Source organism: Chelonia mydas, chromosome 6 (genome assembly GCF_015237465.2).
Source record: "Chelonia mydas isolate rCheMyd1 chromosome 6, rCheMyd1.pri.v2, whole genome shotgun sequence".
Classification (NCBI taxonomy): Eukaryota; Metazoa; Chordata; order Testudines; family Cheloniidae; genus Chelonia; species Chelonia mydas.
This window is the reverse complement of record NC_051246.2, coordinates 72,606,448-72,629,290: the sequence shown is the minus strand read 5'-3', so window position 1 is coordinate 72,629,290 and position 22,843 is coordinate 72,606,448. Positions and strand designations below refer to the sequence as shown.

General features: G+C 42.0%; 1 protein-coding gene across 26 annotated transcripts in view; it reads right to left on the bottom strand.

The window, feature by feature from the left end:
- The window catches only part of EXD1 (exonuclease 3'-5' domain containing 1), a 33,516-nt gene that overhangs the window by 9,117 nt on the left and 1,556 nt on the right, over nucleotides 1-22,843 (bottom strand). For 9 of the 26 annotated variants that reach the window (XM_043550022.1, XM_043550027.1, XM_007055812.4 and 6 more), the window contains 9 exons: nucleotides 21,810-21,878; nucleotides 19,506-19,548; nucleotides 14,962-15,092; nucleotides 12,815-12,882; nucleotides 7,335-7,421; nucleotides 6,141-6,245; nucleotides 5,943-6,023; nucleotides 3,170-3,313; nucleotides 1,641-1,832 (listed from right to left, as the gene is read on the bottom strand). In XM_043550022.1, the coding sequence (XP_043405957.1) occupies nucleotides 1,641-1,832; nucleotides 3,170-3,313; nucleotides 5,943-6,023; nucleotides 6,141-6,245; nucleotides 7,335-7,421; nucleotides 12,815-12,882; nucleotides 14,962-15,092; nucleotides 19,506-19,548; nucleotides 21,810-21,878 (920 nt within the window). Of the gene's footprint in view, nucleotides 1-1,640; nucleotides 1,833-3,169; nucleotides 3,314-5,942; nucleotides 6,246-7,334; nucleotides 7,422-12,814; nucleotides 12,883-14,961; nucleotides 15,093-19,505; nucleotides 19,549-21,809; nucleotides 21,879-21,962; nucleotides 22,814-22,843 lie in introns of those variants that run through there. The other 17 variants (XM_043550016.1, XM_043550014.1, XM_043550019.1 and 14 more) reach the window with 6 other exon arrangements.

The following is a 22,843-nucleotide window of genomic DNA, read 5'->3' as shown; positions in this document are numbered from 1 at the left end:
ACAAATAACAATGGTCTAAAAGTTGGGTTTGCCCCCACCCCTGTTTTTGGCATGTATGTTACATTAGAAATTCAGGTCCCCTCAGACCTATTTTTCCTGAAAAACTATGGACACCTTTTTCTTCCTTTGCAGGTCACCTTTACAAGAAAAATTTATTATTATGGCCTCTTCCCCTTCATCTGTGAAGCAACAGTGACATCTACTGGATGAAGCATATGAGTAGTCCCATAGGATTTAAATTTGCGCTTTGTTGAATTGGGGCCAGACCAGAAAAAGTTTAGAGCGTGTCTCCTTCTTAAAAGTGAGCTACATTATTATTCCTTATCTCATGTTTCCCATTTAAATGTGGGGCAGAAGAACATTATCAGTAATTTTAGAACATTTTTCCTCTGTGGATATATCCCAGCCTCATTTCTTATTTACAATAGTAATAGCTAATTAAATTAACTCAAGAGTAGGTATTCCAAGACCCAAATCCTGGTGAAGTGTGATCCAGTGATGCAAGAGGATGGATTAGAGGTCCCTTCCAATCACTATCATCTGAATTCTCCAGTGAGTCTAATTCCAGACATACCCTTCAGATATTGAATCCAATGCAGAGATTCTAATGAGGCTTAAGGAAAAAAAAAACTCATCGACCCAAAGTGATTCTCATGCAGGGGACAAGTCAAAAGCCAAAATAAATCATATTAAAGATTATAATGATACTTTTTAAAACAATGGCTTCTAAAATTATACGCTGAAAGAAAAAAATTCTGCATACTTTTAAAAAATACTCACATATCCAAGACTAACATTTTTTAAACCTTTGATCCCAGGCCCAAATTACATGGTTTCTACTGACATTTGTGCTGATGGTAACTCAGACCTTTATTACTGTAAACCAGGGATAAAATACTAATGAAGACCCTGATGCTGCAAACACTTATGCAGGTGCTTAATTATTCATGTTTGTAGTCCCATTCAATGGGACTGTTCATGGATATGTTTAACTATATGCACATAAATGTTTACAAGATTGAAGCCTATGGGTGGGGTTTTATGAAGGGAAACCAAATTGGAGAATACGTCTAAGAGAATTGTTACAGAGAGGGTTATGGAGGTGCTAGTGAATGGAGTGACAGGAGAGGGAATGCAGATGCCTAGGAATATATACACCAGAATGTACGCACAGAGAGTAGCAAGATCATTTTGAAAAGCATTGCAACTTCTTTCCCTGAAGTCAGCAGCCCTTTGAGCGTCCCTGCTGGTTCTGGTTTGTGTAACAGTTCTTTCCTCCTGATATCAGGAGTCTTGCAATAACAATCCAGAACCACTTTCATAAGAACATAAGAATGGCCATACTGGATCAGACCAAAGGTCCATCTAACCCAGTATCCTGTCTTCCGACAGTGGCCAATGCCAGGTGCCCCAGACGGAATGAACAGAACAGGTAATCATCAAGTGATCCATCCCCTGTCGCCCATTCCGAGCTTCTGGCAAACAGAGGCTAGGGACACCATCCCTCCCCATCCTGGCTAATAGCCATTGATGGATATTTCAAGATGGATGCTTCCACATTCCTTCAAGTATCACAGGAGCCACTGCAAGGAATTCTGGGCTCTGTCTGACAGGCTCTCTGCAAGCAAGAATGTGTCTACCTCTGTGCTCCCCAGCAGATCTGCAGACCCTTCCCGATATGCATTTAAGTATCCATCCACCAAGGTTGTTAAGTCAGACATCATCTCATCCAGTAGCCACAAGCGGAGAGGTAGAAGGTAAACGGTTTCCAGAGCCAACACTTTCAGCAGCGAAGGTGGAAGAGGTCTCACAAACCATATATCAGGGGTCTCCTGCATGTCCCAAATATAAATGAAAAAACCCAGTTATTAACCTAGCAAAATTTTTCAGAGCAACTTTTGCTCATGTGCTTTCTTTTCTCACCTGCTCACACTGTATTTCCAGATGCTCATAATATTCCCAGGGCTGTTTAAGCGCCCGCTAGCTATACCATTGCAGTAGCACCCTCTAAGGCCTTCTTTATGCACAAAAGTTTTGCCAGTTTAACTATTCCAATCTAGACATACCCTAAATTATCTAAGAGCTTCATGTCTCTTCATGGTTTGTAGTTTTTTTGCCTATAAATCATAATTTCAAAATGACCTTTTAGAAAATACAATTATGAGCACTGATAGCAAGTGAAGCTTGAACCTGCTGTTGAGGGGACTCATGAGAGGGGCACAAAAGGTCAAGTGCCCCTCCAGCAGGGTCAAGTGCCTCTCCAGCAGCCGGGCCCGGGCAGAGAGAAGAAGGGGCAGGGCCAGAGCTGGAAGAGAAGAGGCGGAGTCAGGGCCAGAGCCTCTTCTAGCCATGCTGCCTTGGATGCTGCCTGGTGCAGCTGGGAAAGCACCTGGCTGTGGCAGCAGCAAGCTGCCCTCCACCCAGGTTCAGCTTCTGGAGACAGTGGTCAAGTGACACAGAGCGCCTTCCTCCCCCCCCCCCCCCCCCCCCCCGGGTATGCTCAGAGTCGTCTCATGTCCCCAGAAGTCAAGCCTGAGCAGAGAGCAGGCTGCTGCTGCCCCCTCCCCAGACAAGCTCTCTCGCAGCCAGCTACTGCTGCGCACAGAACATGTTGCGGGGGCTCCAACTCGCTCAACTGCTGTCCCGGAAGCCAAGCCTGGGCGGGAGGCAGTCCGCTGACTCTCCCAGGCAGCTGCTGTGCTGTACTGGGCAGAATCTGGGAGTGGCTCCAGGGCCTGGCTGCTAGGGAGAGCAACCAAACATGGCAGGGGGAGCCGGCGCAACAGGAGGACAGAGACCCCCACCCAGGTAACGTGGGGTGGGAAGGGGCCACGGAGAGCGCAGGGGCAACTGGCTGGGGGTGGGGCAGGGAGGAGTCATATGGGGAGGTCACATGTCCTCCCCTTTAGTTGGTGACCCTGAGTATGGGGTGGCACCAGTCGTCTAATGTGCTTCCTAGGTGGTTACAGAGATTGCCTGGATAATACCAAGTAGAGTCAAACTCCCTCAGTTACAATCCCAAACTACACCAATTAATCTGAGTTTCCTACCATCAAGCTCCTTTTCCAACCGACAATCATGATAGACAAACATTTAAAAGGGGCAATGTACAGTTCCTGATTGTCTCCTTAGAGACAATGACTGGTATTGAACTGGCTGAGCCACTCACTTGAACAGCCTGCTGCCTGTACACCAGGAAGGACACCTTTCTGGGGGACATCTTGAGGTGTCGCATCAAGCACTCCTGTAGGGAGCTGATCCGATGTGGAAGGAACCCACCTGTTATACTGGAGAAATGCAGGACATCAGCAACCTGCAGAGGGAATATGAAAGGGATCAGTATGTCATGACCAGCATCTGTTGGCCCTAAAAGCAGAGAATATAGAAGTTTTTTACTGGAGAGTAAATTAAAAATAAAATGTCCAAATCAGAATCTTTCCATGCCTTTAAATGTCGCTTAGGGCATGAACAAGGCTCCGCCATCCCTGTCTATCCTTGGCCACTCTTTGCACATCCTCTAGATAAGGATTAATTTGATGGCAGCAAACTTATTTCGGCTGTGTACAATCTCAGAGCTAAGAGTTTTCTGCCCACTCCCTTTAAAATGTTACAGTTATGTTTAAGGAGAGTTCCTGTTAGATTCCTTCCTTTCTCACTAAACTTGTTGTTTCTTAAATTATTAAACTACTGACACAAAGGGCTTGACTACACTTATATTTTATAGCGCTCTAACTTGCTGGCTCAGAGGTGCAAAAAATCACCCTGAGGGCAGCAAACCAGAGCGCCTTAAAGCGCTAGTGTAAACAGGCTCCGAGCACTCGGAGCTAATCCCCTCATGGAGGTGGATTACCAGGAGCGCTGGGAGAGCTCTCTCCTGGCGCGCGAGTGCGACCACACTCGCACTTCAGCTCCTGCAACAGCGCTTTGAAGTTTCCAGTGTAGCCATGCCCAAAAATGAGGAAAAATATGATGAAACAAATTTATACACAAAAACGATAAGCTTCAGTATTATAACACAGTAGTAAAGCTAAAGAATCAATACTTTCGCGGAAGTACATTAAAAGCCACACATAGCTACGCACAAAGGGGCTGCATTGAATGTTATATCACCTAACTAATAGCACCTGATTGGGCAGTTACTACAACAATTGTCTCACAGGTAGAAGGTAAATAAAATATTTTTGACAAGCTAGGCAGACTTGGGCTGTGTCTACACTGGAGATTCTTTTTTTAAACAAATAATTTCATTGTTCCTAATATCTGCACAGCTGTTAGTAACAGCGGGACCATGCCACTGAGTGAGGCATACTGATACATCTTTTGAATTTTCCTCTGAAAAGTTGTTGCTCTTTAAGAACTGGTATTTGCTTGCTATAAAGTGACTCATAAATGAGATCTATGTGGGTTTGCCTGCACTAAGATGTGGTGACTTCTGTGCACATTGACTCCAGTGCAATGGAGTGCAGAAAGGAAAACAGGTTGATTCTTCAGTGACTGGTGCAGTGAGACAGCAGTGGAAGGACTGTTTGCATCAGTTTAGATATACTGGAAGTGGAATGCATCTGCTCTGCCACTAAACCAATTTATCTCCCACCAAGACAGAGCTGGACTGATTATGAATCAGACAAGAGATCTATCAATGGGGGCGGGAGGAAGTATATGAGCATATTAGTTCCCACCAAAATAAGAGGAGTTATACCAATGCAACTTGCCTACTTAGACCAGGCACTTACTATGTAGAAAACAATTTGCAGAGCCATCTGCAATGTGTCAGTTAACCATGCAGGAGCCAGAAAACCTGCTCTAGCATGGAAGGTTATCTGATGGTGGGTACTGAAGGAAATGTTTTGCAAAAATTTGCTTGTACAGACAAAGCCTATCACTGGCTTGGTGATTCTGATTGATATTTGGCTGCTGGTGGTGACTCTGAACAACAGTTCATCCATCTGCTCCGAAAGTCATTTAATAAAATATGTTTCGGGATGGGTTAGGAGAGAAGCCTTGCATACACTAAGAAAAATTATCCTGCTAGACTAGGATTTTAAGAGTTGAGACAAGTAACACTATGCTGACTATGTCTTTTCACAAGTCATGCTTAGCACAATGACTAGCCAAACAACAATTTGTCCCTGTCTACATTGAGTGGAGTCATAGTTGGCATGTGCTGGTTAACTCATTTCTTCGCTATCAAGTTCCAACACAATAGCATTTAGTAGTCAAGACAAGCTTCATGCATAGTACAGATGCAGCTCTATCACAGCTAGCAACTGTGGAACCAGATGCTTTTACCACTGCCTGGTCTACTCTATCACTCTCACTGTTGCTAGCATTTGTGGAGCTGTACCAGCAGTAGACATGTGTGGTCTAACTCATTCACTCTGTTTCTGCACTTGTAACAGGGATGGAAAGAGTAAAAATAGATTTACACTGACTTTATCCAGGGGCCAATCTGGCCTTCATGTAAGTGGGAGTAAGCCTCAAGCTCCCACCAAGGTTGATCATGATCAACTAACATATCTTTAAAGGTGTTAAGACCTGTCTACACTAGTTGCTAACATATTTTTAAACCAGCGCTCAAACAAACACCTTTTTCGTAGGTTAAGATTTATCTTGACTAGGATAAAAAGGTCGGGGAAGGACTCAGAACTTTAGCTAACACATTCTGACTGACACATTCAAAAATTCCAATTTAGACAAGGCAAGCTATGCTTTAGCACAAGCTGGCTGGTCAAATTGAAGCCTTTGACCATCTGTTCACACATATATACAGCTTGCCTTGCCTGTACTGGAGTTTCAGAGTGTGTTAGTTAGAATGTGACAGCTAGTACATTCGAAGCAAAATGCTTGTATCCTAGTCAGGAGAAACCCTTACACCAAGCCAATAAGCTTTTCTCTTGCTGAAATTATTCTCTGGTTACAAACCAAACTAGTCAGCAGGGTACCTGTGTATCAAACACGTTGGAAAGAATGACTCCATACTGGTGTGAGAGGCAGTCTGAGATCAAACGGCAGTCATGGATGACCTGAAGAACCAAAGAAAGATGCTTGAACCTGGCTGTTGATTCAATATCCAATTGCAATTTCTTACTGATGTGGCTCAACCATTTCACACACGCCCTGCCACCCTTCTGAACACTTACTTTCAAAATGTTCTTGTCTTCCAGCACCATTTGCAGTCCATTTTTGAAAACTCGAGGCCCCAGAAGGAAAATATCAAATAAAAAAACCCGACTCCTCGTGGCTACCTAAAACAAACCAATCCCAATTTATTTGCAAGTGGGGAGGCCAGAGAGAGATCTAAAAGGAGGGGGAGGTCTGCTGTTACCCAGCTTTGTTAAAGAATGTCGTTCACAAAAAGTATCTTGAGGACAGCAGGTTTACAGTTTCATGAATATTAATCTGGAGAAAATCTCTGCTGTTTTCAAACAGATACTCGCAGACAAGTTTGCCATAAGGGATTAAACTCAGTAGCTTGTTGTGTGTAGTTACATAATGGGCATTTTCAGAACATGCATATCAAAAATCCTAGCCACAATGCTTGAATTAAAAACAACCTTCCATTTCCCCACTTCCTTCACTGGATATAGACAAAGCAAACAACAACCCCCCCTGAACTTTTCCTTTCATTGACTCCCCTTTCACTGCAAGGGTTAAAATGAAAACACTGTCTCCTGTCTTCTGCCACCAGACTTTGATACAAGACTGGGCCTTGCTCACATTCAAAGTTGCCCTGGCTTAACTAAAGGTGTTATTTTAAAACAATTTAATTAAACTCATTCAAACCCTGTGTGGACACTTAATTTTACATAAACCAGATTTAAAATTGAATTAAGAGCATCCACACAGGCTTTGGACACATTTAAATAAATTGTTTTTTAAACCTTGAAAGTTAAACCAATGCAACTTTTAATTTAGATAAGGCCTTACTATCATGAATCTAAACATCTCTGGACTCATGCTTTTAAGCTAATCTTCCCATATTCTGACCTGTTTCAAGATCAATCATCATCAAGGCCTTGTCTACATATAAGAGTTTTGCTGCTAGCATAGGTAAAGCAGCAAAATTCTCCTAGTGTAGATGCAGTTATATCAAATTGCTTATATTGTTATAGCTTATTCTGGTTCAGCAAAGTAAAATAAGTAATACTGATATGAAACACTTTATATCAGTATAATCGCTTCTATAAAATGGCTTTCACCAGGTTAACTATGTGGGTTATACAGGTATATTTTTTTAAGTGTAGACCTAGCCCAAGTTTTTCCCCAGATTATGCCTTCTTAACAGTGGAACACCTTGAAAAAAAACATTCTCTCTTTCTTTAACTGCCCCTTACCTGAAGCCAGCAGAGTCTTCCATGACGACACAGATTAACACCCTCTGCTGCCACACCAAAAACACACTGTTTTTTGATGTGCAGCATCTAGTGAGAACAAGAAGGAAAGGAATATACGAATTGGATGGCTTGGGAGACTGATCATAAAAACAGGGAGTCTTTCAACAGAAGTCATTAGTGACCAAAAGTAATTTGCATCTGACAGATGTTCAGTGGCCTGTGAGAAATACACTGGAGGTTTCAGTCCAATTACTGGAAGATAGCCATATAAAGCACAATATATACCATAATCAGTGCCTTCAGTGATAGTCTAGGAAGAGAGCTCCAGGACTGTATGGCGCACGGATAACGAACAACTCTTTCACCACTAGAGAAGGTTTGAGGCATATTGTTGAGATAGTATGGATAAGCTTGCTCCCTGTACTTTACCTCTTTCCATGGATTAAAATATGGGTGGTGGGTGAACCACGGGCTCAGGGAGGTTAGCCCCCGGCCCGCCCCTACCGCCCACCTTCCCCTGCCGGAACCCAGATCATCCCCTCCAGAGTGTAGGGCAGGCGTCGTGAGCACCGGATCCAGCTGCCACAGGCCAGCCCACACTAGCCCCAGCCCCAGCCCAGGGTCCCGGCCACAGGGGAAGAGCCACAGAGTGCCGGGAAGCAGGAAGGGGTCTGGGGGTAGAGCGTGACTGGGCCAGTCAGGGCTGTTTGTGGAAGCTAGCCTCCCCCGGCCTTTGATACCCACTGCCCATGGATTAAAAGGAGTTCATCCTCTAAAGCTGTACATATTATTATTTATATTATTGTAGCACTGAGGAGCCCACGCACTGGCCAAGATCCCACTGTGCTAGGTGCTGTACAAAAACAGAACAAAAAAAGATGGTCCCTGCCTCAAAGAGCTTACAATTTAAGTATAAGGCAAAATGGATTCAGACAAACAGATGGTAGAATACAAGAAAACAATGACACAGTATTGGTCAGCATGACTGGCAGTGGTCTCAGTACACCAGCAGCCTAACCACTGTCAAGTTCTGTCAATATCTTTTGCAGAACTAAAAATCAGAGAAAGAAACTGAAGAGAGGCTCAGTTGGGACACTGAAGGAAAAAGGGTCTGGACCATTATAGTATTCTTATAATAAAGCAAGTCTCAGAGCATAGGCCATTCACAACAGCAAAGGCCAACATTATCGTTTTTTAGAAGGAAAAAAAATCTCACATCTTCCTTTTCAAACAATGCTTAGATTAGCTCTCTGGGGCAGGGATCATCTTTTTGCTATGTGTGTGTACAAGGCCTAGCACAATGGGGCTCCAGTCCCTCGCAGGTCCTACTTCCATGTAAAAACAATAACTGTTTATGTTATACAAACACAGGTGACAAGATCATTTCCCCCAAATAAGGCTTTTAATCATGAACCTGCCATTAGTTCAAAGGGTGCTATGACAGAACCCTCTCACCACCAGGTACTTAAGCCTCCTGTTGAATCTACAGCAGCAAAGCCAGTTTCCAGATCAGGGGCAGATTGGGGAAGGAAAAAAAAAAAGAAAGTGGTGGTAACTTGCAAAAGCCCCACACACCACTGAAAAGACAGACCAACTGATTCTGTCACCCAACACCAAGTAATTCTGAGGCTCCACACAACACAGACCATTTAATTTTAATTCCTACAAAACACATCCATTGAATTCTGACCCCCAATGATTGATAGACCCCCATACACACATGGCCCCTTGCACAACCGCTATGTACAATTGATATAAATCACACACAAAAAAAATAGACACAGATCCCCATATTTGATAGACTTCACAAAGATAACAAACCCCAACATGCACAGAACTCCCCCCACCGCATTTGATACATGTGCACACACCTTTCCGCATCATTGTTATGCTGGTGTAAGAAGTCATTGGTGGTTATGAAAGAGATCATTGCCACTTTGCTCAGACAAACAGTGGTTACCACATCTCTATAGGAGTTAGGTAACACCAGCTGTAAAGTGTACTCCAGAACAAGATCTCATGGAGAACTGCTCAAGATCTTGCATAACAAAATCTATTGGACTAAGACAGGGTCACAGGTCATCACTCTAAGGCCATGTCTACACTACAAAGTTAAGTCAACATAAGGCAGACAGACACAGCGTCAGTGTAGACACTGAATTGCTTATGTCACCCTAAGTGGCCTTCAGGACGTATCCCACAAAGCCCATTGTGACCGCTCTGCCCACCAGTTTGAACTCTGCTGCCCTGCAGCCAGGTACACAGGCATGTGCCCCAACTCCTTTAAAGCCCCAGGAATTTTTGAAATTCCTCTTCCTGTTTGCTCAGCATGGAGAGCTCACATAGCATTTGCCCAGCTGACCATGCTGGCTTCCTGCAGCAAAACGTGCTCCTGCCTGAAGTACACTGGAGTTGTTGGATCTGCTGGGTCTGTGGCGTGAGGAAGCTGTGCAGTCACAGATCCACTTCAGCCACAGGAACTTTGATATCTATGGGCAGATAGCTCATGGCATGGAGAAGAAGGGGCACAATAGGGACACGCAGCAGTGCCGTGCCAAGATCAAGGAGCTGAGGCAGGCATACCAGAAGGCAAGGGAGGCCAATTGTTGGTCTGCTGCTTCTTCAAGGAGCTGTACACCACCCTCGGCGACTACTATCCAACCTCCAAGGCCAAAAGCCCCATGGATACTTTACGGGGGCTGGAGACAGTGGTCAGTGGAGTCAACCCCGAAGAAGATGTGATGGAAGAGGAAGTGGAGTTGGGACAGGTGACAAGGACGTCCGGTGGCATGGTGAGCCAGGACCTCTTCTTAACTCCAGAGGTGTCTAGCCAGTCCCAGCACTCTGGCTGTGGCGCGCATGATGCAAGAAAGGTGAGCTCTGGAAAATACTCTTTGTTCTTTGATACTGCAGGGAGACAAGAAGTAGAACTCTGCTTTTTTAATCAGGGCAGAAGAGGGACTGAAATAACCAACACAGGCACAGTATATGCTTCTCATTCCCCTGTGCACCTAGGCAGAGGGGGTCCTGCAGGAAAATTTCTTGATGCCCACCAGGATGTCCCAGGAATCATCCATAGAGATCTCTAGGAAACTTACTTGTAGGTTCTCTGCAATCCTTTCCCAAAAATTGCTTGGGAGGGCTACTTTGTTTTCCACCCCCCCGCTATAGGAAACTTTGCTGCACCAATAGGCAATTATTTCTGCAGGCAACAAAGCGACACAGAGGCAAGCAGCACACGGACCCGGTCTGCAGCCACACGTAAGCAGGAGCTGCAACCTTGCATTCTCGGTTACCCTCAGGGGCAAGATAACAGCTGCTATCACCCCCGCCTGTGGAAAATGGTGCCAGTATTCAGAATAGTGGCCCTAGGCGCTTCTAGTGATTCCGCTTTGAAGCCCCCCACCCTTAGTCCCATCTTGCCTCTTCTACCCAAGGGCCGAACTCCCCATGGCTGGGGCTTCCACCGTGCTGTGTGCCTACAAAGGGGAAGTGAGAAAGTGGTGTTTCTAACTAGTTTGAATCAAGGCTGTGAATGCACTCACAATAGTTCCTCTGCCTATTATTTCTTTAGGTTCTGCAGATGTGCCCTTGACGGTCTCCTCCTGCACACCGGCTGAGCGGCTCTGACAGATAAGGAAATGAAACAGGAGGAATAAGGAAGACATGTTCCAGGGGGTGCAGCAATCCTCAGATACTTCGGATTGTGAGCAGAGGGCATAAAGAGAGGATATCAATGAGAAAATGCTTATGGATAGCCAGGATAGGAAACAGGGACAGGAGCAGATGATACAGCTGCTACAGGACCAGACAGACATGCTGAGGTCCCTGACTGAACTGCAGACAGAACATATCCATGCTTGCCTCCACCTGCAGCCCATACAGAACTGCCTTCCATGCCCTCCCCACACACACTCCTTGCATGTTCCTGGGCCGTCTCAGTACCCCATACACTCCGCCCCAAAGGACATGTATCACAATGACAGCTGGACATATACCCAACTGTGAGAACCTCATTTGAAAATGTACTCTGCATTTTCATGTCCCTTGCAGAACTAATAAATGTTTGTATCGCTGTTGAATAACAATGTATTTATAGAAAGATATGGAATCTTCATTTGTCTCCTACAAACGGTGGTTGCTGCTGAAATTCATACCCAGTGGCAACTGGTGCATTTGCATTGTAAAATTAATGCGCACACAGCAATCATTACAAGGTTCATAATACAATACAAGAAAACAATTCTTGGCTAAATGCATTACAGAGAGACATATTACTGGGGCTCATTGTCAAAATGTTCCTTCAAAGCCTCCCTGATTCATATAGCCCCCTGTTGAACCCCTCTAACAGCCTTAGTATCTGGCTACTCAAAATCAGCAGACTGATGATCCATCTCGATGCTCCTTCCCTGGCCATTCCACCTTGACGTCGGTGAAACGACCCTAGTGATCCACCAGAGATTGTAATACCATAGAAAAGTAGCCCTTTCTGTGGATGTACTCTGTCGCAAGGTGGTCTGGCGCCAAAATGGGGATGTGCATGCCATCTATCACCCTGCTTCAGTTCGGGAATCCCATTGCTGCAAAGCCATCCACTATTTCCCACTCATAGTCCTTCATAGCAGGAGGTAATTAAGGGCTCTGCACACTTGCATCACTACAACCCCCCACAGTGGACTTCCCAACTCCAAACTGATTTGTGACTGAACGGTAGCAGTGCAGAGTTGCCAGCTTCCACACCGCGATCACCACTTGTGTCTTCACTGTTAGGGCAGCTCTCATTTTGGTCTTCTTGTGCCAAAAGGCAGGGGTGAGCTCCGCACACAGTTCCAGGTAGGTGGTTTTGTGCATCTAAAATGTCTGCAGTCACTGCTCATCATCCCATATACGCATCATGATGCAATCCCACCACTCAGTGCTTGTTTCCTGTGCCCAGAACCAACGGTCCACCATGTGCAGCTGCTCCGTGAATGCAAAAAGCAATCTTGAATTGTTTCTTTCCATGACATAGAGCAGGAGTCATCATCAGATTTGCAGCTCATGAAATACTGTGTTCATAATGCTCATCACAATACTGGAGAGCAGTATAAGATCCATGCTTTGGGACAGAGATGGCAGGCAAGCAGTTTACAGTGGCTGTTGAAAAGTGGTACAAAATATAGTTGGAAGCCCATGGAATAATGGAATGGAGAAAACTGCATCATGGGACTGTGAACCTGCCCCCACGCGGCACTGCAAACCCTTCCCAGAACACCCAGCGGCAGATGGTGGCGAGTTGCACAGTGGGATATCTACCCACGGTGCACTGCTGTCTTTCGATGCAAGAGTGCCAAATATGGATGTGCTCCGCCATCACAACGAGCATTGTGTGGACTGCAAAAGCAGTAGAATTAGAGCGGTGGATGATGGTTGACGTAACTTAAGTGGATTTAACTTTGTAATCTAGACATAGCCCGAATATTATCATTGTTATTACTCACAGCGGGACCAAATTTCTGCTGGAATTGATCAATGACTATGTACTCCATATTTTCCTCTTCTTCCTCCTCTGCAATGAAAAACACAACATTAGAGATTTTCCCTGCATCAGTAATCACAGTGGGTGTATATTCATACCCGCACTCAAGTCCCATCTTTACAATAGCTGTACACAGTCCCACCTTCCCTTTCCTCCAAAACAAAAAACTCCAAGTACATTACTGCACTTCCAAACAAAGTTTGCTGCAACTATTCCCAGCAAACATAGAATGATTGTCTGTCAGCAGCAACTCCAGCCTCCAGGATTTTGATCTCACTGTGAAACAGAAACCACTAATGAGTTTTAAAAGTGATCTTCAAGGGTAAACAAAATAGGTAGGTGCCCTTTTTAGTTTCTGTTATGAAATACAGAGGAGTCAGGAAAAGTTTTGTAAAAAGGTTTTTAACATTTAAAATTCAGCTTCTGTCCAGGCTGGAACATGTTATAATGAGGGCAGAACTACTAAGTGATGACATCACAAGAGAGTGAAAATTAAGCAATCAAGAGAGAAAGGGATTTTTAGCCAGTCTTAAAACTGATTTTTTTGGTTTTGTTAATACTTAGTTAACAATAATGCCTAACAAACACCTGGAGCAAGGCTCTCTTTGCAAAGATTGAGCACTCCCTTTTCTTTCAGTTAAGGTGTGAGAGCTCACAACACACATCTCTGACACCCCCAGAAGGTCCTCTAGCAAAGCTAGGAAAGACTGGACTTGACACAATCCTGACATTTCTAATTTTTTTTTTAATGCAGATTAAAAAAACCCCTCCTTTCAGTATTTTTGTCCATCTTAAAGAACTGAAAAAGAACATAAACCTCACTTTAAAAAAATCCTTTGCAAGTCATGTTCAAACTTTGCTCCATTCTCCCACTTCCTGAGTTGTTATAACTGTACTTCCAATACAGAACAGAACAGAAGGTTCTTGTAGCACCCTGGTATCTGAACCCCTTGCAAGACATTAGCCAGATTTTGAACCTGGGACCACTTGCACACAAAGCAGAAACTGTTCTACTTGACCACCAACGCACTGCAAGTATCCTCCAAGTGTAATAACCAGCCTCGCACTGATCATCAATGGCCAATCAGGCTTAAGTTTTTAGTTGACATCACAAAATAATGAAACATCAGATTAACACACTCACAAGATGTATTGCTTATTGCATGAAATACTTTGACTTCTGTACAAGAGTAGTTGTGGTGCTTTGTGAAAGAGTCATTTTACAGCTGGGAGAAATCCATAGTATAAGTGTTATGAAAAATTTTATAATGTGACAACTAAGATTTCCTTATTTTTATAGAATATATATTGTATATTTTAATACTGCTCCTTATGAGCCTGCAGTTGAACGTGGGAGGAAAAGACGTTGTGAACCACTTGAGTTCAAAAGGTGAGGAGGGAGAGACTACAGGGTCACAGTCCCAGAATGGCTGCCTGTTGATGCTGAAACAATCAACAGTGAAATAGTCAGCAATGTTGACATTTAAATTGGCATCATTAGGCTTTAGTGTTAACTGATCTACGAGATAACTGGAGCCCATTTAATGACGTTTATTCAAAATGCCTCTTGAAGGCATATATTTATTATGGAGAGAACCTTTTCCTCCTCCTTAGTCAGGACAAATTGGAGAGTATTTTAATAGCAGCTCCAGTGCCAATGGCATCTTCTTGTTTTCAGTTTATGACAAGCCAAGGAGCTTGTACCACTCTGATGTAAACTTGCACTTCTGTTTAAGGTTTCAAACCGCTTCATGAATTAGGGCTTGTCTACCCACAAAATAGAAATGAAATAACTAAATCGGTTTTAATTCACACAGTTAGTTATTTCAGGGCAAGTCTGTGTGGACTGCCATATTTGGAACAAGAGTGCCTTATTTCAATTTGACTTAAGAGAAAGGCACTCTTATTCCAAAATACAGGCGTTCCCACACAGATATGCCTAAAATAACTGAAGGTGAGAATTAAAAAACAAAACCTATTTAGTTATTTTGGATCCGATTTGGACATAGAGTGTGAAAAGGATATAGAACCTGGGAAAGGAGCTAGTGTCGCATACTAATTGTTTGGCTTGCAGAAAGATGGAACTTGCATTCCTAATATCACAGTTACCTGCCAGGGTATATTTTAAGTTACTCAGGGTGGTGACCCGGCTCTTTGGGGAAATGCAAGTAGAACTCTGTGGGCTGTGCTCTGCTGGTTCTCCCCTCTCCATTCCAGTTCCTCCAGTAACTAGACTGTCCCTGCACAAGACGACAGTGTAAGATATCACGGACAGTGCTGCAGTGAACACACATTGGGACATACAACATAAACTTGATAATATGTTGTAAGGCATTGTTTGACTTTCATCCAGGATCCTACACTTACATACAGCCATGTGGTGAGCTGCCCCACATATTGTAATAGCTTCCTAGTCAACATTCACATGTTTCCTGAGAGCTTCTGGGCCGTCTCTTAACTAAAAGTTTGCTTTGTTTATTGGATATTTATTTCAGAGGGCAAATGTAAAGAAGCCAAAGGCAAAATCAAGCAGAAAAGAGGTCCACTGAGGAGGTTGGTGATGAAGGCCCTGACAAGGGGAGGAGGGGTCCCAAGATGCAGACATAAGAACGTAAGAACTGCCATACTGGGTCAGACCAAAGTTCCATCTAGCCCAGTATTCTGTCTTCCAAAAGTGGCCAATGCCAGGTGCCCCAGAGGGAATGAACAGAACAGGTAATCATCAAATGATCCATCCCCTGTCACCCATTCCTAGTTTCTGGCAAACAGAGGCTAAGGACACCATCCCTGCCCATCCTGGCTAATAGCCATTGATGGATCCATCCTCCATGAACTTATCTAGTCCTATTTTGAACGCTGTTATAGTCTTGGCCTTCACAACATCCTCTGGCAAAGAGTTCCACAGACTGACTGTGCACTGTCTGAAGAAATACTTCCTTTTGTTTGTTTTAAACCTGCTGCCTATTCATTTCATTTGGTGACCCCTAGTTCTTGTGTTATGAGAAGGAGTAAATAACACTTTCTTATTTACTTTCTCCACACCAGTCATGATTTTATAGACCTCAATCATATCCTTCCTTAGTCATCTCTTTTTCAAGATGAAAAGTCCCAGTCTTATTAATCTCGCCTCATACAGAAGCCATTCCATACCCCTAATCGTTTTTGTTGCCCCTTTCTGAACCTTTTCCAATTCCAATATATCTTTTTTGAGATGGGGCGACCACATCTCCATGCAGTATTCAAGATGTGGGTGTACTATGGATTTATATAGAGGCAATATGATATTTTCTGTCTTATTATCTATCCCTTTCTTAATGATTCCCAACATTCTGTTCGCTGTTTTAACTGCCACTGCACATTGAGTGGATGTTTTCAGAGAACTATCCATAATGACTCCAAGATCTCTTTCTTGAGTGGTAACAGCTAATTTCGACCTCATTTTATATGTATAGTTGGGATGATGTTTTCCACTGTGCATTACTTTGCATTTATCAACATCGAGTTTCATCTACCTTTTTGTTGGCCAGCCACCCAATTTTGTGAGAGCCTTTTGTTGCCCTTTACAGTCTGCTTGGGACTTACCTATCTTGAGTAGTTTTGTATCATCTGCAAATTTTGCCACCTCACTATTTACCCCCTTTTCCAGATAATTTATGAATATGTTGAATAGGACTGGTCCCAGTACAGACCCCTGGGGGACACCATTATTTACCGCTTTCCATTCTGAAAACTGACCATTTATTCCTACCCTTTTTTTCCCTATCTTTTACTGAGTTACCTATCCGAGCTTCCCTCTTATCCCATGACAGCTTACTCTGCTTAGGAGCCTTTGATGACGGACCTTGTCAAAGGCTTTCTGAAAATCTAAGTACACTGTATCCACTGGATCCCCCTTGTCCACATGCTTGTTGATCCCCTCAAAGAATTCTAGTAGATTGGTGAGGCATGATTTCCCTTTACAAAAAACTCTTCCCCCAACAAATAATGTTTATCTATGTGTCTGACAATTTTGTTCTTTACTGTAGTTTCAACCAGTTTGCCTGTCCTGTAATTAATTGCCGGGATCACTTCTGGAGCCCTTTTTAAAAAATGGAATCACATTAGCTATCCTCTAGTCATTTGGAACAGAAGCTGATTTAAATGATAGGTTACAAACTACAGTGAAAAGAAAAGGAGTACTTGTGGCACCTTAGAGAGCCACAAGTACTCCTTTTCTTTTTGTGGATACAGACTAACAGGGCTGCTACTCTGAAACTACAGTTAGTAGTTCTCCAATTTCACATTTGGGTTCCTTCAGAACTCTTGGGTGAATATTATCTGATCCTGGTGACTTTTTACTGTTTAGTTTATAAATTTGTTCCAAACCTCCTCTAATGACACCTCAATCTGCGACAGTTCCTCAGATTTGTCACCTAAAAAGAATGGCTCAGGTTTGGGAATTTCCCTCACATCCTCAACAGTGAAGACTGATGCAAAGAATTCATTTAGTTTCTCCACAATGGTCTTATCGTCCTTGAGTGCTCCTTTAGCATGTCGATCGTCCAGTGGTCTCACTGGTTGGTTAGCAGGCTTCCTGCTTCTGATGTACTCAAAAAAATTGTTGCTATTACTTTTTGAGTGTTTGGCTAACTGTACTTCAAATTCTTTTTTGGCCTTCCTAATTATATTTTTACACTTCATTTGCCAGAGTTTATGTTCCTTCTATTTTCCCCCACTAGGATTTAACTTCCACTTTTTAAAGGATTCCTTTTTGTCTCTCTCTGCTTCTTTTACTTTGTTGTATACCCACGGTGGCACTTTTTTGGTTCTCTTACTATGTTTTTTAATTTGGGGTATACATTTAAGTTGAGCTTCTATTATGGTGTCTTTAAAAAGTTTCCATGCAGCTTGCAGGGATTTCACTTTTGGCATTGTACCTTTTAATTTCTGTTTAACTAACTTTCTTATTTTTGTGTAGTCTCCCTTTCGGAAATTAAATGCTACAGTCTTGGGCTGCTGTGGTGTTTCCCCTGCCGCAGGGATGTTAAATTTAATTATATTATGGTCACTATTACCAAGCAGTCCAGCTATATTCAACTCTTGGACAAGATCCTGTGCTGCACTTAGGACTAAATCAAGAACTGCCTCTCCTCTTGTGGGTTCCAGGACTAGCTGCTCCAAGAAGCAGTCATTTAAGGTGTCAAGAAACTTTATCTCTGCATCCTGTCCTGAGGTGCCATGTACCCAGTCAATATGGGGATAGTTGAAATCCCCCATTATTATTATTGAGTTTTTTATTTGTATAGCCTCTCTAATCTCCCTGAGCATTTCACAGTCACTATCACCATCCTGGTCAAGTTGTTGGTAATATATCCCTACTGCTATATTTTTATTATTAGAGCATGGAATTACTATCCATAGAAGTTCTATGGTACAGTTTTGTTCATTTAAGATTTTTACTTCATTTGATTCTATGCTTTCTTTCACATAGAGTGCCACTCCCCCACCAGCACAACCTGTTCTGTCCTTCTGATATATTTTGTACCCTGGTATTACTATGTCCCATTGATTATTCTCATTCCACCAAGTTTCTGTGATGCCTATTATATCACTATCCTCATTTAATACGAAGCCCTCTAGTTCACACATCTTATTATTTTAGACTTCTAGCATTTGTATAAAAGCACTTTAAAAACTTGTCACTTTCATTTGACTGTTTCTCATCAGATGTTACCCATATTTTCAAGGAATTCTGAAGCACCTGGCTTACGACTGATCTACACAGTTTTATGCACGATTTCACTATCTTGTTTAGGAGTATGCTTTTATACCAAATACTTACATCAGTACAATCCCTGGTGTTTATAAGCTATATCGCTATAAGGGTGGTTACACCATTATAACTGCATCCACACTAGGGGGTTAAACCTCTTGAACAACATCTGTTTTTACACCAGTATAATTAAAGCAGTACAAGAGACAAGCCCCTAAAGACATAAAGGGTCATTTATCAAAAAGCTTCTCTTTAAAGGATTGATGAATACAGGAATAAGTTTTGGTAAAAGACTAAGTTCAACTTTTTGTACACGTAAAAGATTGCCGCTAAACAGAATGGTATTCACCTTGCAAACTGCAGTTTAAGGGATCAGTTAGCAAAAGCCAGTCAATCCCCATTTCCCTTATGAGGGAAATTAAATAGTTTCAAATATGGCCTTGGGAAATACTTGAAAACCAAGTAACCTAACACAATTTGTGTTGGAGATGCAACTCTGAGTAGAAATTCAAGAGTTTTACGTACAAATCCACACCTGTGCCAGCTTCCAGATGTCACATTTACCTACATTTGATAAGGTTTGAAATGTAGCTTCCCCTGTACAGCTGTTTGGCCGTGGATGAAGGGTTTTTTGTGAGAAATATTCCCTGGAAACCACGAGTTCATCATCAAACAAACCAAACAAATTATTCATTGATGGAGAAAGGAAGAACATCTTAGAAGAGTCTTTTCAGTAATGGAAACACCCCAGCCATCTCCTTACCCATTCCCTCTTAGAACAGTTCAACACAATCTTGGTGTCACTTAACCTTATACTCATAAGATTTTCCATCCATTTGTTGGCTATTCTAATAGGTACATTCTTTTTCCAGTCATGAAAGATACGTCCCTTCCAACATACCTGATGGGAGTTGCAGCTTGTTCCAGTTCCTCCAGCAATTCCACTGTAATACAAACCAACAACTTCTGTTACAGCTCTAACATCAGCAACTCATTGACTAAGAACTACATTTAATCCCCAAGAAATTGAAGACGAGCCAGAACTAGTACTGACCAGTGTGGAACACAGTCATGGCAGGGCATTCATTGTAAAAAGTAATCATAGATCAGATATCAAAGGCAATAGCATGCAGTAGAAATATTTTACACCAGTGGCATTTAAGTTGAATCAGCTGATGCTACAGCATCTCTACTGAAACCTATATGGCCCTGCCTAAGGCCAATATTGCACCACCAGTTTACAGATTAAATTTTGTTGTAAATGTGATAACCTGAAGAAGGAGGCAAGGATGTATAGTACATAGATCACTCTGAGAGCTGCCTTCCATCTCCTTGCCCCCAATGCAAAACTGAGAGTGTCAGCAGTACACAGAGACAGATAGGCCTGTCTTCACTAGGGACATTTCTAAAAAATTCACAATGGCTATCCCAAATGAAGCTTTAAAAAGGCCTCAGAGTAGCATACTGCACATAAATTCTTTATCTGTGGGAGTGGCTTCAAAATAAAGTTATCTTAGACAGTTTGACTCCATAGTTTGTTTCATCAGTAAAATTCTTCTGTGTCTGAGAACAGAATGCTCTGACTCCTCTTTTTGTCTTTTTGGATCTGGGGAAGAAGACAAGCAGAGGCCCAACACAGCCTTTCCACAAGGTGTTTCCATGAATTAATGAACTAAGTGAACAAGACATAAACACAAGGCTAATAAATCTCAAAATGTACTTTGATCATTTACTTTGCCTAGTTTTAATGAACTCAGTATTTCAGAGCATATTAATCAGTATAATTTGGCACAGTATACTAACCAATGTAATGTAGCATACTTTATAAAAATAGTTAAGAGGAGACCATCAACTTGAAATATTGTCAATTTTTTTAAAAAAGCGTTAAAATAGTTTAAATTAAAGGATCTGATCCAAGGTTTAAAGCAATGGCAATCTTTACATTGACCGTAATGGGCTTTGGATCAGCCCCATAAAGCACTTTATATGTTCAAGAATTCTATAAACATTAACTAATCCTAACAACGCCCTTTGAGATTGATGATCAAGTACTACAATCCCCATTTTATAATTTTTGCAGTTTTGGATACTACTTCCCTGCCGATTTTATTGTTGCATAATCAAAATTTCCTACTTTTTTAAATGTTCTTCTCACCTATATTGCTACGTGACAGACCCAAAACAAATGAATGGGAAAACTGACTCATTATATAGGGAAAAGACCAAAATTGATGATATGCTAAGTGCTGTTATATGCAAAAAGTAAATAAGCTGAGGGGGAGTGGGGAAAGATGAACAGGAAATATTTTTCCCCCTGACCTCTCAGCTATAGTAATCTTAGGTTTTATCTATTATTTTATGTACATTTTCAGACAGAAGAGTGATTTTTAAGTTGACAGTATCCCTTTAAATCATAGTAATAAGAGACCTCATTATAACATCTACTATTAAATCTTTGAAAGACAGGAAAACATCAGCTATTTTGTGTGTGTTTTACAGAATGCACAGTTTAATGAAATATTGAAGAGAGAGTTCTGTGCTTTTCAAATTATTATGTCTTAATGAGTCCCTTTAAAATGCTTCCAGTTTTTAATTACTTAACACTTGGATTATAAAGTTTTATTATAGTCAGTTTCATTTGTTATAATCAGTTTCATTTTTAACACAATTCTATTGTGTTTGGCTTAAACACTCTAGGGAAAAGTGAAAATCTAAACAAGAAACTTCTCACTGAATCTTTTTCAGTTTTGTTTTTTTCAACTACAAAAGTTTTGCCCACAAAAGTGCTAGTGTACACAAAGCCTAAAGATACTTACATGGCCCTCCCTGATTACTGTAGCATCTGAGCACATCACAATCTTTAATGCATCTATCCTCACAACATCCCTGTGAGGAAAAGTAGTAGTATTATCTCCATTTTACAGCTGGAGAAACTGAGGCACAGAGAGGTTAATGACTTGCCCAACATCACAGCAGGGACTTGAATTCAGATCTCCCAAGTCCTAGACTAGGGCCCTTACCACTGGAGCATCCTTCCTCTCCTTACTTAGGAGTTACTCAGCCAAAACTCTCAATGACTAAAATGGGACTTTTATCTAAGTAAGAAGTCCTGAATAGGGCCCATCATTAGAAAAGAAAAACAAAAGTGCTAAACATGTGATAGTACCCATGAACCTCACCCTTGCAGAACAAAGAAAGTTCTCACCATTCACAATTTCATAACCAAAAAACATCTTCACACCTGGCATGCTTCTGCCTGTTTCCAAGTTCTTCACTGAAATAATTAAGAGACAGGTAGATAAATAAACAGAAACACTGAGCTCTGCAATAAAAGTAAAGGTAAGAACTGATTACACACCAAATAAGGCCAGAAAACGGTCTTCGCTAATGACAATTGGCAACAGCACTAAATCAACAATTTAAAATTACTGTATTGAGTAAAACTAATACAAAAAACAATGAGGCTGTTGTATGCAAATGTCTGGTGGACACAACGGGGCAAATTCTGGGCTCAGTTATTCTTTTGCAATCCCAAAGCTGTGAGCACAGCTGGGCCCACATCCTTTGTAACGTTACATTAAGTAAGAGTGTTCACTCTTCTGCTGCTTGTTTTTCATTGCATGAGTACAACTATGCCCCTCTGAAATCAATGGAAGGTTAGTCTGTGCCTGGTGCAATCAGCAGTAGGTGCAATCCACATGAAAGAATGAGCTGTCTAGTTCTAGTTAGTTTCTGAACGGCTGAAGATTAATTATTCTGGAGTTATCAGTGAAAGTCAGCCATTGAGTAATTTGAGTGGCACAAATTCCAGTTACACATAATTATTGCTGAGCAAGGCATAAGTACATCAGAACCCACTCCTGTTCCTACTAACTCTCTTGAAATGAGGACTACATGCAGATTTAATTTCTTCAAGATAAATCCTGAAGGTAGATTATGCCTCTATTTCACTTAAAATCCCAGATATCTTTTAAAATAAACAGAATCTCAGATTTGTTCACTACATTCAGAATTTGGGCAAGCAATGCCCTCCATCTACTCAGTCTAAATAGTCTCAGAAAAGACCAGAGAACGGTATAGAACAAACACTCTGTTCAGTCCTGGCACATCAAACAATGTATATCTATCACATGAATCTATTCTTCCTCATGTGGGAAACAATGTTCTCTTTACAATGTGGGACATGACGTTCCAACCCACACACCCTTCCAACATATGATATAGCATGCCAATGAGCCC